Below are 15,162 nucleotides of genomic sequence, written 5' to 3' on the forward strand. Positions count from 1 at the left end.
CACAGGATGAGATTTCTAGGCAAGGGACTTGAATTTTTAGATTTGGATCAGGTTAAGATGCCCATTTTTTACCTGTAGAAGTTGTGGCCGTGGTTGTCTATGTAGAGGTAGATCAATGAAATTGCATCATGGCTTTTGCGAGCTACTTGGTGTTTGTGGATATGCAGCTAGTCCTCGACTTAGCAATAGTTCATTTAGTCACTTAACAAATGTTTCACTTCAACAGAAATTTTGGGCTCCGTTGTGGTCATAAGTCGAGGAGTACTTACCTTTTTGGATATCTGCAGAAAAAGAAGAGAACAGATTTTTTTGTCCTCTTTTTCTTTCCTTGTTATTCCTGTTTTTCTGATTTGTCTGCTGAAAACGTTATTGATTTGGTTGCCTGTTTTTTTTATAGGGATTTGCTTCATTGAGCTGTTGAAGAGTTCTTTTGATTTGGGTCTGTTTTGTGCTCTGCTCACATTGACTTCAGCATGGCCTCTGTTGTTTGGGGAGACTTGTAATAGTTTTGTCCCTCCTCACTGCTTTCATTTGTCCTTTCATAGATAAGATGGTTTTGTTGCTTTTGGTATCGTTTCTTTGTTATACTTCTTCATTTATTCCAGACACTGTTTTATAAATACAGGAATATAAGCACAGCTTGGGTATAATTTTCCATGCACGATAAACTGTGATAGGGCATATTTTATTAGTCTGATTTCTCATGTAAACAAGGTCAACGAGACAAGAGAGAACTTGTTGTTGGAATGCAAGGCTTTGCTAGAAGCTGAAATTTGTTTAAAAATAGTTGCCACAAAATGAACAAAGATATAGAAGCTGAACATAAAGCACTCCAGCTACGGAATTGAAATGTTGGCAAAAACATGATTTATTTTATAACATTTTTTTTTTTAACTTGATCTAAAATGTTGAGAGTTAAAAAAAATAGACAGTATAAAAAGTGGAAAAATCATTGTGACTGGTCGACTGGAGAATGTCACAAACTGGTTTTTGAGAGGTCTCTTGGTGAACTCTGAGCTTGCTTGCTTTCTTGCAGATGTTTCATGACCCAAATAACATTCTCAGTACTAATAAGGAGTGGGGTTACATAAGCAAAACCCAACTCCTTACTATCTAGTTGATGTTAGCTGGGTAATGAAACGCCTGCAGGAAAACAGTAGAGTAAGTAGAGATTCTACTTTGTAAGTAGACATTGTCTGAAATGATATAGGCTTGAGGAGGGGTTGGACTAGAAGACCTCCAAGGTCCCTTCCAACTCTGTTGTTCCGTTATTCTAACAATGTTCTGCTTTAATTTTACATTAAATAGAAACATTTGCAGCAATGTCAGATCTAAGTGCGTAAGAATTAAAGGAAGAGAACGTTTAATCAGTCTGATTGCTGATGATATGTTGATTTTTGTTATATAAATCAGATAGGAAGAGCTGAAATGAATATACACAAATGTGCAGTTATACTAATGAATGTTGACAGTTCTGTGTGCATCTTCAGATCAAGAGTGATGGTTTTAAATATTTAGGATTATCCACCACAAAGGTTCCAGCATTGAATGGAAAATATACCCCAGGCACACACATAGATGCTCAGATCCAGATACATATCCAAAGGTGTGTGAGTACATCAGGAGTGGGTTCTACTTACCTTTACTACCAGTTCCCAATGGGGCCGCCCGCCCCAGGTTCATTTAACAACCGGGTTACTAATTTAACAACTGCAGTGATTCACTTAACATCAGTGGCATGAAAAGTCAAAAAATGGGGCAAGCCTCACTTAACAAAGGTTTCACTTAGCAACATAAATTTTGGTCGTAAGTCAAGGACTACCTGTACACTATCATGCTAAGTTGCATTTTAGTTTAAAGCTGCTGTGGGGAAATGGTCCTTCTTTGTTTGTAGTAGCTTCTCACATCTATCACAATAGCTAATATCCAACCGTTTCTGAACAAGGATCAGAATTCATCTAAATAAAGATACTCTTTGCAAAGCTTGATGTGCATTTCTGTGAGTTAGAAGAGTGATTTCAAGGCTGTGAAAGCAACAGAGGGACTCTCCATTGTTAACTGCTACTATAAAGCAGAGAACATTGTATGAAATAAAAAGAGCAAAGTGACAATACGGAACTGAGTCGCATTTTTCATACCAAGTCCAGTTTTCCTTTCTTCTATTAGAAAGTCGACTGTTTCATTATTGTACCCTTTGAAATTTTGAAACAATAGCTTTGAAAACTCAATAAGGAAATTATTGTAATGATAGATGAGTTTTCTATGTGGATAGATTAGGTAGCCAGATGGGCAGATAAATAGATAGTATGAAAAGTTTTAAAGGGAACATAAAATGAACACGAGTTAATACAACATAAATAGAACAAAGAAAGACAAAGAAAAAAAATGCAAAAAAAAAGAATGAAAAGAAATAGAAAGAGGCTTCTGATTTCCTTTGCAGCAAATTAAAGTTTGATTCCAAAATTATCTCTTACTTTGTGATTGCAAAAATACCCTCATTTTTCTATTATCCATTTTTTCCCTAATCATTCAAAACATAACTCGCAACTGCACTTTTCTCTAATTCATGCAAAAACTTTATAAGTGGTTGCCAATCAGCCATAAATGTCGGTGCCGCCTTTTCTCTAATCAAAGAAGTTAATTTAGCCATCTCTGCTAATTCCACCAATCTTTTTTTCCATTTTGGAAAACAGATTCAAACTTTTCCAGTTTTGCTCGTATAATAATCTCACTGCAGTTGTCACACATTAAAAGCAAAGTTCCCTGACTTTTCTATCTGGATAGAAAGATTTCCTGGAGATTCGCTATTGATTGTATTTTGTACAATATGAGTACAGTGTTTTCACGTATTCAGATATCATTAAAAAAAATGTAAAACGGAAAAAAATAAGAATAAGGTTATTCAGTATTTCTGCTTTTGAGTCCAGACTGAAAGCTTGATTCTCGGAAAAGGAGGAAATTCTTGAAAAATTCCTTGTTAGGTTGAATGAGTAAAAACATTGCAAAAAGAAGACTTGTTTTGCAGACATTGAAAATAAAAGATATAATTAAGATGCCCAGATAGTAGTCATTTATTTTGTAGTTGGGAATGCTTCAGGTTTTGATAGCCAAATCTGGCTTTGGGATTGCCTTCCCAATAAGGAACCAAGTTGGAAGATCATTTAAAAGCAGTTTATTGAGGGTCATTGGGAGGTGAACTGCTGGGGAGGGTCTTGTGTGTGTTGGGTGCCATTACTGGTTGTTTGTGTGGTTGCTTTGGATTCTGAGGGGTCCGTAGGCTGGTTGTAGGTCAGTGTGTCTGTTGATGGAATGGCTTGTGGAGTGCTAGGCTTCGATGAACTCACCAGCATGGCCGATGATTTTTGTGTTGCTCCAATTGAACTGGTGCTGTTTGGTGTCGGTGTGGGTAGAGATGAAGGATTTGGGATCGTGGCTTGTGATGGCCAGCCAGTGTTTGTGGATCCTGGTTTTCAACTGACGTGATCTTTGTCCCACGTAGAACTGGTTGCAATGGTTACAGTTGATTTTGTAGATTATAGTTAGAAGATTGCAGACTGTAAGCATACATTGCTAACATTTTACATCAGAATATAATTGTCTAAGGGCAAGGCCTTGCAAAACATTTCAGTAGCAAATCTTCCAGGAGTAACATAACAGTGATGTGTTTATGACCGGGGCAAACTATAAGGTGAACTTTTGATATTAGTCTTGCCATTCAGCACAAAAAGACGTCAGGCTGACATTTGAAGTCATTGGTTCTTGTATTTCTTTGGCCATAAATCAAACAGGGCAATACTTTAGGAATGTCTAATCTTCACGAAATACATTATTGCACCTCATTTTGGTTCTATATCTGTTTTGCTTAGATTATTTCCTAAACAGTTAGCGAAAAATAGACTCATCCAGAGGATAAGAATGAAGGTTTTGTTGAAGTGAACCTCTGAGTACCTCAGGCAAAGGAGTTTCTTGTACTAGGGCCTTTTAAAATAATCAAACATATCTTCCTGGTCTTCAGGATGTCACCCATTAACTACTGTAGGTCTTTGAGTAAATACTCTATGTGTATTTAATCGCAGTAGCAAAGATTGCTGTTTCTCTGTGCTTAATGACAATCTAGTCTAGTTGTGCTCCTGAATATATTGATTTTTAAATGTCATCCTTACCCAGACAAATAGGTTTCTACATTTGCTCTGTCTGCAGCTGGCCTTCTGTTCTCTTCCCTAAAGAGATACTAATCTTGTTTGTATTTTTTTTAATAGCCATGTCAAAGGCCTGAATGTATTTGATGAGTAACACAATCATGAGCAACAAGCATTTTTCGCAACACGAGAAAATGCTGGAAACAGTTCTCCTGATCTCTCCAGTTCAGATTTTCTCTGCAATCCTTCTAGTCACTGAATATGTTTTCCATTCTAGGCATGTATTCAAATGAATTCTTCTTGTTTATTTATTACAGCATTTACCCAATTCCATCACTCTCCATTCTGGGCAGCATACAATATTAAAATAAAACAGGGTGGAACTGTATAAAAGCAGAGAGAAATAATGCCGTCTTGAACAGATCCATCATTCCACAAGGAGGCTACCCCACGGCCTAGCCCAAGACCTGGGGGAACAGCCAGATTTTAAGGGCTCTTTTAAATATGGCTGGGTGGAGAGGTATGGAAGTCGACAAGCTTCTTTAGTCCCTTCAGGCTCCACTGTTTCATTGATGGGAGCTGAACATGATGATGCAACTCGATAGACTACGGGAGACACACCAGGGGTGAAATCCAGCAGGTTCTGACAGGTTCTGGAGAACCGGTAGCGGAAATTTTGAATAGTTCGGAGAACTGGCAAATACCACCTCTGGCTGGCCCCAGAGTGGGGTGGAAATGGAGATTTTGCAATATCCTTCCCCCAGGAGTGGGGAGGGAATGGGGATTTTGCAGAATCCTTCCTATAGAGGTCATGTAGGGGTTACGTAGGGGTCGTAGCTGGCTCTATAGGCAAAAGAGGTAATGCAAATCCTAGGTGTTTGTCTGAGCTCATTTGGCCAACTTTTTGTTTGTTGCTTATCTGACTTTCTGTGACTTTGAAGTTTGGACTGCTCTGGGATGGTGCAATGAAGTTGGGCAATTCCTACTGTGGCTTAATGGCTTTCGTCCTGTTTTGGATCTTGAGTGAGGGGGCTGCTTCTAATCCTGCCATTCTGCCTTTATTCAGACTTTGCTGCAGGGAGTTTCAAAACATCCTGTTTTGACTGGATTTCTGCCTGCAGTATTTGCTTTGCCTATGAATAGAGCTATCTAGATACTTGTCTTCTTCTTCCAATAAGCTCTTTATCTCTTAAGTGCTGGCATCTGCTGTGAGCTATTAAGGAAAGTGGGGGCTGCTTTCTGCCTTTAAAAAAAACATGTTTCTCCATTTCTCCCTTTGGGGAAATATAATATTCTGCCTTTTTTTAATATTTCCCAAAATATGTCATTCTTCTAAGAAGCGGGTAGGCGCTGACTTTCTACAGAATTTATAAGTAATAACCAGAACCTTCTTCCCTGTGAGGCATCATCCATCAAGATACAACTCCTTGATTAGCTGAAACTAAACGCAACGTTGGTCCGGTTTATGAAAATGCACAAACGATTTAAAACAAAACGCAAGGAGAGAGGCAATGTGGTGTGATTGAGGAGACGGCAGTGATGTGTCATGTGTTGTACAGATAAGTCCTTGACTTACGACCACAACTGAGTCCCAAATCTCGGTTGTTAAGTGAGTTGTCCTGCTTTGTGCAGCTCTCGTATGTGTCTTTGTAGCTCCTCTGGGTCTTGTGAGATGAGAATAACAGCATCTGCAAATCTTAAGTGATTTAAATAGGTGCCATTGATTTATTTATTTTTTATTCCAGGTTTTGCCCCGTCCAATTTGCAAAATACTTCTTCAAGGCAGGCTGAGAAAAGGAGGGGTGATATTGTATCGCTGTGCCGTATACCTCATTTTATGTTGATTTCCACTTTGAGATCATTAAGGCAAATTGTCGCCATTGTATTTTCATATATTGATCGTAGTAAGTTTATGCAAGGAGTGCCTTGCAATCATTATAAACAGTAAACAGGTACACATCAGTAATTCCTCTCTGTAGCCGCAGATACTAAAATAAATGCTAGCTAAGGAACAGGTGGAAATGAAAGCATAGACGAATGCAAGCCAACTCAGGCAGAAATTCTTGAATTAAGGTAATCTCAGCATTTCCACTTAGTTCTAAATCAAAGAATGCTTAGAATTTTTTAATGGCGAGAAATAACAGAACACACTTGTCCTAAACATGTTTTTCTCTTTCCAGTAGAGAATAAATGAAAAGTAAAAACATGGAGAGCTTTTATGATAATGAAGGGACATAATAATAATAATAATAATAATAATAATAATAATAATAATAATAATAATAATAATAATAATAATAATAGAATGGGTAGAATTAGTGGGACATAATAGTAGAGTCGGTAGAATTGGTTTGACTTGCTGTTTTGCTTCTGTATCTGCCATTTGCTTCTACCAATGATCTGTTATCTTGTTTTTTTGTACAACTCCGTGCCTGGTGGATATCTCAAGAAGCGGGGTATGTCATGGATTGGCAGGGTTACATCGGGGAAATACCTGTGTTGCTAAGCACCCAGCCCCCCTGTTCCTTGCTGCACAGCCAGTGCAGGACTACAAGGAAGTCGTGGGCCAGGGGGCCAGATTTTGATACTAAGCGTATGTCTCTGAAGTAGAAAAGGGCACCATACCTTCCCCAAGGTGTGGCTATTCCTTACATGCATTGTATGTTCTGGATATAGTTTCACCCAGTATTTTGTTTTGGCCAAAAATAAAATCTGCTTCTTTTTGCAAGCCTCGTCTTGAGTCTCATTCTCTTTGGCATCTCAGTGGCTCAGAGAAACTTCTGGGACCTTACAATGGTCCCAGAATCACCAATGGAATGGTGATTTAAAATCAGGCGGCCACTTTTCTGTTTCATATTGTATTTAGTCTGTCTAGAGGCTTATTATATCTTCCTTGGTTTCTCTTGAAAATCATTCTGCTGAAGGTTTTTTTTTTTAATAGTTTTGCTTTGTTTTGTTTCAGAACAACATGATTTTGCCATCTCGGAGCGGAGAACGTTTATTTTCAGCTCTGAAGGATATTGGAGAAATAAAATAATGTTAGAGTTACTTTGTGGGGTGTAACCTGGAAAAATATGGGATTTCCCCTGCATTAATTTTCCTGAGTATAATCTATCCCTAGATGCTTTTTAAAACTAATTTAGGGTGAAGGTCCAGATATTTTTCCACCTGGCTGAAATCAATCAGTTATTCATTGGTCTGACATCTCGCAGATACACCTACCTTGTAGATGAATGTCCAACTTATATATGCTCCGATTTGCAAATTGAAACCGAATCGCATGCAGTAATAAAATGTCCACTTTATACACAATGGTGAATGGTTCTCGTACGACGTATTGTTGTAAAACGGGGGTCTTTTTATGACCATGAGGTGACTGGACCCCTTCTTTATGACCAATTTTCAGAGCCCCTGAAGAAGTTTGAAAAAATGTATCAGTCGTTATGGCTTCTAGAATTTATTAGTCGTTATTGTCCTCTTCAGATTACAAATTGACTGAGGTCAATTGTCTTCTGCTTTTTTAAAACAATCCATGTATGTGTTTTATCTGTCTTTGATGTGTTTTTAATGACTAGTTATGGACCTTCCCTAATTTCTGACAGTTCTGGACAATCAGGAGAAAAAATTCCTTGGTGGGAGGAACCGATTATTCCAAATACTTTTTGAAGTTTCTGATGATGTTGAATGGCATTTTCTGTTTCAGATTCAGATTCTGTAGGAGGTTAGGCCATCTCATCACAAGTTTAAAAAATGGGGCAGAGATTCAAGTTGACTGCCATATTGACTCTTTTTGGATTCTCCACTATTTTTGCTTTCTTCATGAGACACGACTATGTGATGAAATAAGGGTGTTTAATTAATAAGAAGAATAAAGTCTTTCTTATAGCTGCTCTATCTGCATTGGCTGCAGAAGGTGATGGAGTTACAGTAATTGGTGATAATTAGGATCTTAAAAGGTGTAAGAGAAAGACAAAGTGTTCCATGAGTTTTGCTCCACACGAGGTATATAATCTGCCTTTAGAAATTCAGTCAGAGGTGACTAAGTTCAGTTAATCATATCTTTTCTTTCTTTAGTTGAATTCCTGGAAGAATAAATATGAAATAGTCAGTGTAAATACCTGAACAATTTAAAAAAAAAAATAGTTTGGGTTGACTGAGATAAATTCATTTATAATAGTGAATGTTGGCCTCTACAGATTTCAGTGTGGTTTGGAAATTAGAAACATTCCCTTTTAATAAAAGAAATTATGTATTATAAATAGAAGTAATACAAGTATCACCTGGAGAGGATATTGTGGGAATTCCATAGCATACAAGACATACACAAAAATAGGAGAAAGTCAAAGAACATGAGGTAGACCCAGGAGAAGATGGAGAGGCAGCCTCAAAGACCCCCTCAACACCATCAAGGAAGCCACCATGGTTGAGGCCACCAGAAGCTCAGCAACCAGAACTTTTTCCTCGATACCAAAAGCGGTAAAAGAGGAGGAGGGAGGAGGAGCAGGAGGAAGATAAAGAAGGAGGAGGAAGAGGAGGAGGAAGAGGAAGGAGGAGGAAGAGGAGGAAGGAGGAGGAGGAGGAGGAAAAGGAAGGAGGAGGAAGAGGAGGAAGAATAGAAGGATGTGGAGCAGGAGGAAGAGAAGGAAGGAGGAGGAGCAGGAGGAAGAGAAAGGTAGAGAAGGAGGAGGAGCTGGAGGAAAGGAGGAAGGAGCAGGAGCAGGAGGAAGAGGAAGGAGCAGGAGGAAGAGGAGGAAGGAGCAGGAGGAAGGAAGGAGGAGCAGGAAGAAGAGAATGAGGAGGAGCAGGAGGAAGGAGGAGGAGGAGCAGGAGGAAGAGGAAGGAGGAGCAGGAGGAAGAGGTAGAGAAGGAGCAGGAGGAGGAAGGAGGAAGGAGGAGGAGGAAGAAGAGGAGGAAGAAGAGGAGGAAGGAGGAGAAGGAGCAGGAGGAAGGAAGGAGGAGGAGGAAGAAGAGAATGAGGAGGAGCAGGAAGAAGGAGGAGCAGGAGCAGGAGGAAGAGGGAGGAGGAGCAGGAGGAAGAGGAGGAGGAAGAGAAGGAAGAAGAGAATGAGGAGGAGGAGGAAGGGTGAGCAGGAGGTAGAGGAAGGAGCCAATATAATTGAGATATCTTCTGTCTCAATCCTTCTCAGACTGCCTTGCCTTGCCTTGGGTTGGAGACTGCCGAGAGGATGTTCCTTTTCTAGTTTATGCTTTTACCCAACATAGAAAGAAAAGATTTAATCTTCTGCCCTCTGTCCCACCAGGGCATCCTCTGTGGAAACAAGCAGCTGATGTGTGAACTTTAAATGGTCTTTTCTCAGCAGAGAAAAGGGGCTTCCGTCATCCGCAGTGATTTTGAAATAGTGACTGATTCACGGGAGGCCAAAATGTCTCCCAAGAAAGGACCCAGTCTGTTTCTTTCGTCTGCTTCCCTTCTCCAGACGTGATTTAGGCAGAAGCAGCCGTAATTCTAGCAACGGCATGGAACGAAGCGGGATTTACGGCAGAAAGTCTGCTCCCTTCCTTTCATGGAATGAATGAATGAATAAAAGGAAGGAGTGAAAGGCGGAGAGGGCATTGGGAATGAGGAAAATAAGCCCCCATTGCGTCCCACAGCTTCCTATTTCTGCCAACTACTCTATTGAGTGCGGTGGAGGAGATGACAACATGCAGGACGTACCTGGAAGTCTCCAAGGTGGGGAAGGAAAAGTGGAGGCAAATAAATCTCACACTGAGTGACTCTGTTCTTCGCCCAAGAATATGGTGGCCATATTTTCTGGGAAAATATTTTCAGGGAAAAATAAAAGGTGCAGAGCTGAAGCGGTTCATAAGGATAAGGAAAATTTATAGTTTGTTTATTGCTTTTCTTTACAAATGAAAATTCAAGAGCCAAACCACATATTTTAATAAATATACCTAAAACCAAACAGTATATATATACATTTGTTTCAAAAAGACCACTCCGTTTCCATGTTTTCCATAGGACTGTGAAAGACTGCAGAGAACAGAATAGAATAGAAATGAATAGAGTAGAGTAGAGTAGAGTACAGTAGAGTAGAGTAGAGTAGAATAGAAATGAGTAGAGTAGAGTAGAGTAGAGTAGAGTAGAGTAGAGTAGAGTAGAGTAGAGTAGAGTAGAGTAGAGTAAAACAGAACAGAACAGAACAGAACCAGAACCAGAACCAGAACCGAGCAGAATTTTTTATTGGCCAAGTATGATTGGACACACAAGGAATTTGTCTTGGTGCGTATGCTCTCAGTGTACATAAAAGAAAAGATACATTCATCAAGAATCAGAAGGTGCAACACTTAATGATAGACATAGGGAAACAGTCAATAAAAAGACAAATGCATGTTTTGGAAAACCAAATATATCTGAAGGGCAGGTTCAATAAGAAGCGACATCAGTTTGGAAGCTGGCAAAATCCAGCAGGTGTTTGTCTGCTTTCCGTCCCGACCTTTTGTTGCCTCATTTATTATTATACAAGAAAGAAACATGTGCTCCGAATATTACCTTTCCAACCAATATGTGGTGCAGAAGAGGCTGGGCTACTGAACTCCTGAAGCATTTCGGAGAAACACGTTTTTCAAAGCTGCTTTTGTGAACTTGCTTGAGACCTTGGGTGAACTGATTTGAAGCTCAGCTTCTCCTGGAGGAATCTTCTCAGATACCATACTTGATTATATGTTTGACTAAACCTTTGCTTGGAGGATTTTCTGTGGCCTAAGCTTCGTTTTTAGTCAAAACTGTGGTTCCAAAGATAGGCTTTGAAGATCGAATCTAGGGTGAGTCTAGCAAAGGATAGACTCAAGTCTGTTTTGGGGCACACCTGAAAAGCCACTGAGATACGTTTAGGATTTGTAGGAAGAAAAATGCGGCTCAGTTCCAATCCGGAAATAAAATGGAGGTTGATTGGAAAGAAGGACTCTGTTTATTGAAGATCAGAACCAGCATGTGGTTCTGGGACAGCTGACAAATTAGCTTGATGAGTGCAAGAATTTTTATACAGTTTTACAGTATTTTGTAATTTTGAGGTGTGCTTTTAGTATGTGATTGGTTTTACTTGTTTCTGCAAAGGCTCGTGATGGGTCTTGTTATTGGCTTCCTTGATCCTAATCCTGTCTGTCATGTGTAATTGATGTTAACTCTAGCCTATCTTTATTAATGGACCACTATTGTTTCCACTTTTCTCAATGAATGGGGTTCAGGGCCTGTCCTGTCCTTCTTATTCCCATCACCTGGAGGCTGAAGGTGTTTTGTTTATGAATAGATTGGCGCCAAATCTCCATCTCTAAAGACTTCAGGCATCTGCTGGAGACTGTTGGGGGCTGCTTTCTGTCTTTGCTAAGATCTTTCTCCATTTCTCCTTTGGGGAAATAATATTCTGCCTCTTTTAATATTCCCCAAAATATTTCATTCTTCGGGGGCGGGGGGATAGGCTAGTTTCCCACAGGATATTTCAAGGTCAACTGGATTACAACATCCGATTGTTGATATAAATAATTGCTTATCTTAGTAAAACCAAGAGTAGCTCATAGCACTTTAAAAAATACTTATATATTTACTGTGGCATAAAATTTAAGAGTCCATTTATGTAGATTTCAAAGGGTGCCTGCAGGGTTTGGTAAAAAAAAAAGAAAGAAAAGAAAAGAAAAAGATTTCACTCTTTTTTTCCCCAACACTTTGTGGACACTCCAGAGCAGGGGTGAAATCTAAAATTTGTTACTACTGGCTCTGTGGGCATGGCTTGGTGGGGGGGGGGTTAATGTGACTGGGTGGGCATGGCCAACTTTTTTTTTTTTTACTTTTAAAAGCATTTTTTCTACAACCTTAAGAAGTTGCAGAAAAAAAATGCTTTTAGAAGCCTCTGACGATCAAGCAACTCAGCTGGGATCGTCAGAGGCTTTTAAAAGCATTTTTTTTCCTACAACCTCGCGCGATCATCAGAGGCTTTTTTTTTACTTTTAAAAGTTTTTTTTCGACCGAAGAGGTTGTAGAAAACATGCTTTTAAAATTAAAAAAAAACAGCCTCTGATGATCCCGCGGCTCAGCTGGGCATTGGGGGGCCACAGGGATTTTTGCTACCGGTTCTCCGAACCACCCGCCTCCATCGCTACCGGATCGGGCGATCCGGTCCGAACCGGGAGCATTTCGCCCCTGCTCCAGAGCTGAAGAGGGAAACTCCATCAGATTTTGCCCGCTCTCTTTTTATAATATTTATGCTGCAGGTGACAAGAAGCTGAAATTGCTAGAAAACATGGAGGCTGTGATCATTATGTTTGTTATTTTAGTTCTCTAGAAGTCCTGGACATTCGATTACTTTTATTTGGGTTTTCTAATGACCAGAGAAGCAACATGAAGGCTTATTGTAGTTTGCTGAGGAAACACACACACACATCTCATTGATTAAGAATTTCCAAAAAAAAAAAAAAAAAGCAGGGAATTGCTGCATCACAAGGAAAAGCATAATGGTACCAGCTGGTTATGATGGTTTCTGGCTAAATAACATGCACCGTGTTTGATGGCATTCTCTAGCGGGGAAAAGGTGAATTTCTCTTCCCACAGGTAGTTCTCGACTTATGACCAAAAGTTGCGTTGCAGTGCAAGGTGGTTGAGTTGCATCCAATTTTACAATCTTTTTTTTTTGCCACAGTTGTTAATAATAATAACTTTATTGTCCCCAAACACCCCCCCCCACCACAAATTCCCCACCCCTCAACCACCCAAACATCCACACAACAGACCAAGTAAAGCTGTTGTTAAGTGAAATAGTGGCGCTGTTAGGTAAAACATGTTTTACAAAGCATTAAGCGAATATATCTTCCCCCATCGACTTTTCTGGTCAGAAGCCAGCTGGGAAATGGTCACAAATGGGGATCACGTGACCCGGGACAATCTAAATCTCATAAATATATGCCAGTTGCCAATTGGCTGATCATGTGACCACAGGGATGCTGAGGTGGTCGTGGGTGTGAAAACTGTCCCCAAGTCACTGTTGAAACTTCAAACGGTCACTAAACGAATGGCTCTAAGTCAAGGACTATCTGTACTTAATGCCTAGGCCGGTTAACAGGTAGTCCTCGACTTATGATCACAATTGTGATCACCAGAATTTGTGTTGCGAAGTGAGAAATTTGTTAAGTGAGTTTTGCCCCATTTTTCCTTGTTAAGCGAATCGCTTAATCGTTGTTAAATCAGTGAATCTGATTGTTAAGTGACTCTGGCTTCCCCGTTGACTTTGCTTGTCAGACGGGGATCATGTGACCCCGGGACATGGCGACCGTCATAAATATGAGCCCGTTGTCAACCATCTGAATTTTGATTCCATGTCTGCAACGGTCATAAGGGTGAAAAACAGTCACAACCCACTGTTTTCAGTGCCACTGCAACTTCGAATGGTCAGTAAATGAACTGTTGTAAGTCGAGGACTACCTCTACATAAGATCTATCCTGTGTCTAAAGATTAATTAACAATCGTGCAGCTACTTCTTTTGTGTCTGGCCCTTTTCATAATTTCTTACTTAGCTGGGGATGTTCTCTGGCTTGCAACTTGGGCTGCCTTCTTCCAGGGGCAAATATATCTATTGTCCACCTGTAAATGTCTTCTTCTAACCTAAACTTGGCCTTGATGATGTATTTTCTAGGTTTCCTCTACAACCCAAGCAACTCGAAACACAGCATTAAAGAGCGGCTTATGAAGCTCTTGCGCTGCTCATCTTCCAAATCGAGCTCTCCTGCCACTCAAAGCAAGTTTTTTTTCCCTTCCTTTCTTTCTTTTCCCATTGAAAAGCTTTTTGGTATTTAAATTGCATGTTTCAGGTCTGCCAGGTTCGGCTTGGCACTTCACGGGCATCCTGCCATCAAAAGCTAGAAAGGTGAGGGAGGCAAGGATAGATGGGGAATAAAGCTTTGTGTGCACGTGATGGGAAATAAGGAGGGGGGGGGGGAATGAGCGGTGATAAAGACCAGCATCCAAGGCCAGGGTCCCTGAGAAAGAATGTGGATTACCGCAAAACATCTCAGTGTTCTCAAAAACATTTCAGTGAGTTCTGATTGGCTGAAGATGGATTGGTCCCGGGGGGGAGGGAAGGCTGGGATGAGGGGAAAACTTTCTGTATCCTTGGTGTGTGGGAAACCCAGATCTAATCTGACTTTACTGGAGCCAACATCTCTTAGTAAAAGGACCTTTCGTTTCAAGCGAATGGAGTCGAGGGTCTTTCTTTTCTAAAGGATCAGTTTGGGGCAGGTCTGACAGTATCGTATTGAAAAATAATCCCCTGGGGTAACTGCATATTGGATAACCATATATAGTAGTCAGGGAAGTTTGAAAAATGGAGATATCCACTCATGTGGTCAACGCTTGGTACATTCTTGGCCATTATGGTTGACTTCTCCCTATTTTTGAACATAATTTTGTAGCCATGCGGTACAAGCTAACTCACGTCGAAGTTCACTGCACAAAGTTTGCTGGAAAGAGGTTCAAGGGCAGCCTCTATTGTGGGTCTGCAGAGCAATTTGGATTCAAATGTGAAGGGCTCTACCCCCATGTTAAGGATTAGTCTTCGTGGCCATTTTCTTAGTCTTTGGAATGATCAAGGCGTTAAAAACCATGAATGTCTTCAGCACCAGATTGTCTAAGCTGCTTATAAGAATTATTATTCTACTTTGACAGAAGACGCCTATAGCTGATCTAAAGCAACATTCAGGATATGTATTTTTCTTAGTATTAGATTTCTACTGATGCTGTTTTTCGAGAAAGTGGGGGAGAAAGAAAATAGAACCAATGTTTTTGGAATTGCGTGGTGGAGAAGGAGGAGGGAGAAAGAGGAGGAAAGAAGGAGAAGAAGAAGGAGAGGAGAAGGAGGAGGGAGGAGGAGGAGGAAAGAAGAAGAAGGAGAAGAAGAAGGAGAGGAGGAGGAGAGGGGGCGGGCAGAGGGAGGAAGGGGAAGAAGTTAAACAGGATAAAATGAAATAAAATACATTTTAAGAAGAAACCATCGAAGGGAAGAACTTAGCAAGTAAGTT

General features: G+C 40.2%; 1 protein-coding gene across 6 annotated transcripts in view; it reads left to right on the forward strand.

Annotated features, from left to right (window-relative positions):
• Positions 1–15,162, forward strand: part of KCNIP4 (potassium voltage-gated channel interacting protein 4) — a 267,229-nt gene that overhangs the window by 219,107 nt on the left and 32,960 nt on the right. For 2 of the 6 annotated variants that reach the window (XM_060688929.2, XM_060688936.2), the window contains exon 2: positions 13,782–13,887. The exons of the other annotated variants lie outside the window; for them this stretch is intronic. In XM_060688929.2, the coding sequence (XP_060544912.1) occupies positions 13,782–13,887 (106 nt within the window). The remainder of the gene's footprint in view (positions 1–13,781; positions 13,888–15,162) is intronic. 6 annotated transcript variants of the gene reach the window in all.

This window comes from Pantherophis guttatus, chromosome 8 (assembly GCF_059756535.1).
Source record: "Pantherophis guttatus breed Tessera chromosome 8, ASM5975653v1, whole genome shotgun sequence".
NCBI classification, from domain to species: domain Eukaryota; kingdom Metazoa; phylum Chordata; class Lepidosauria; order Squamata; family Colubridae; genus Pantherophis; species Pantherophis guttatus.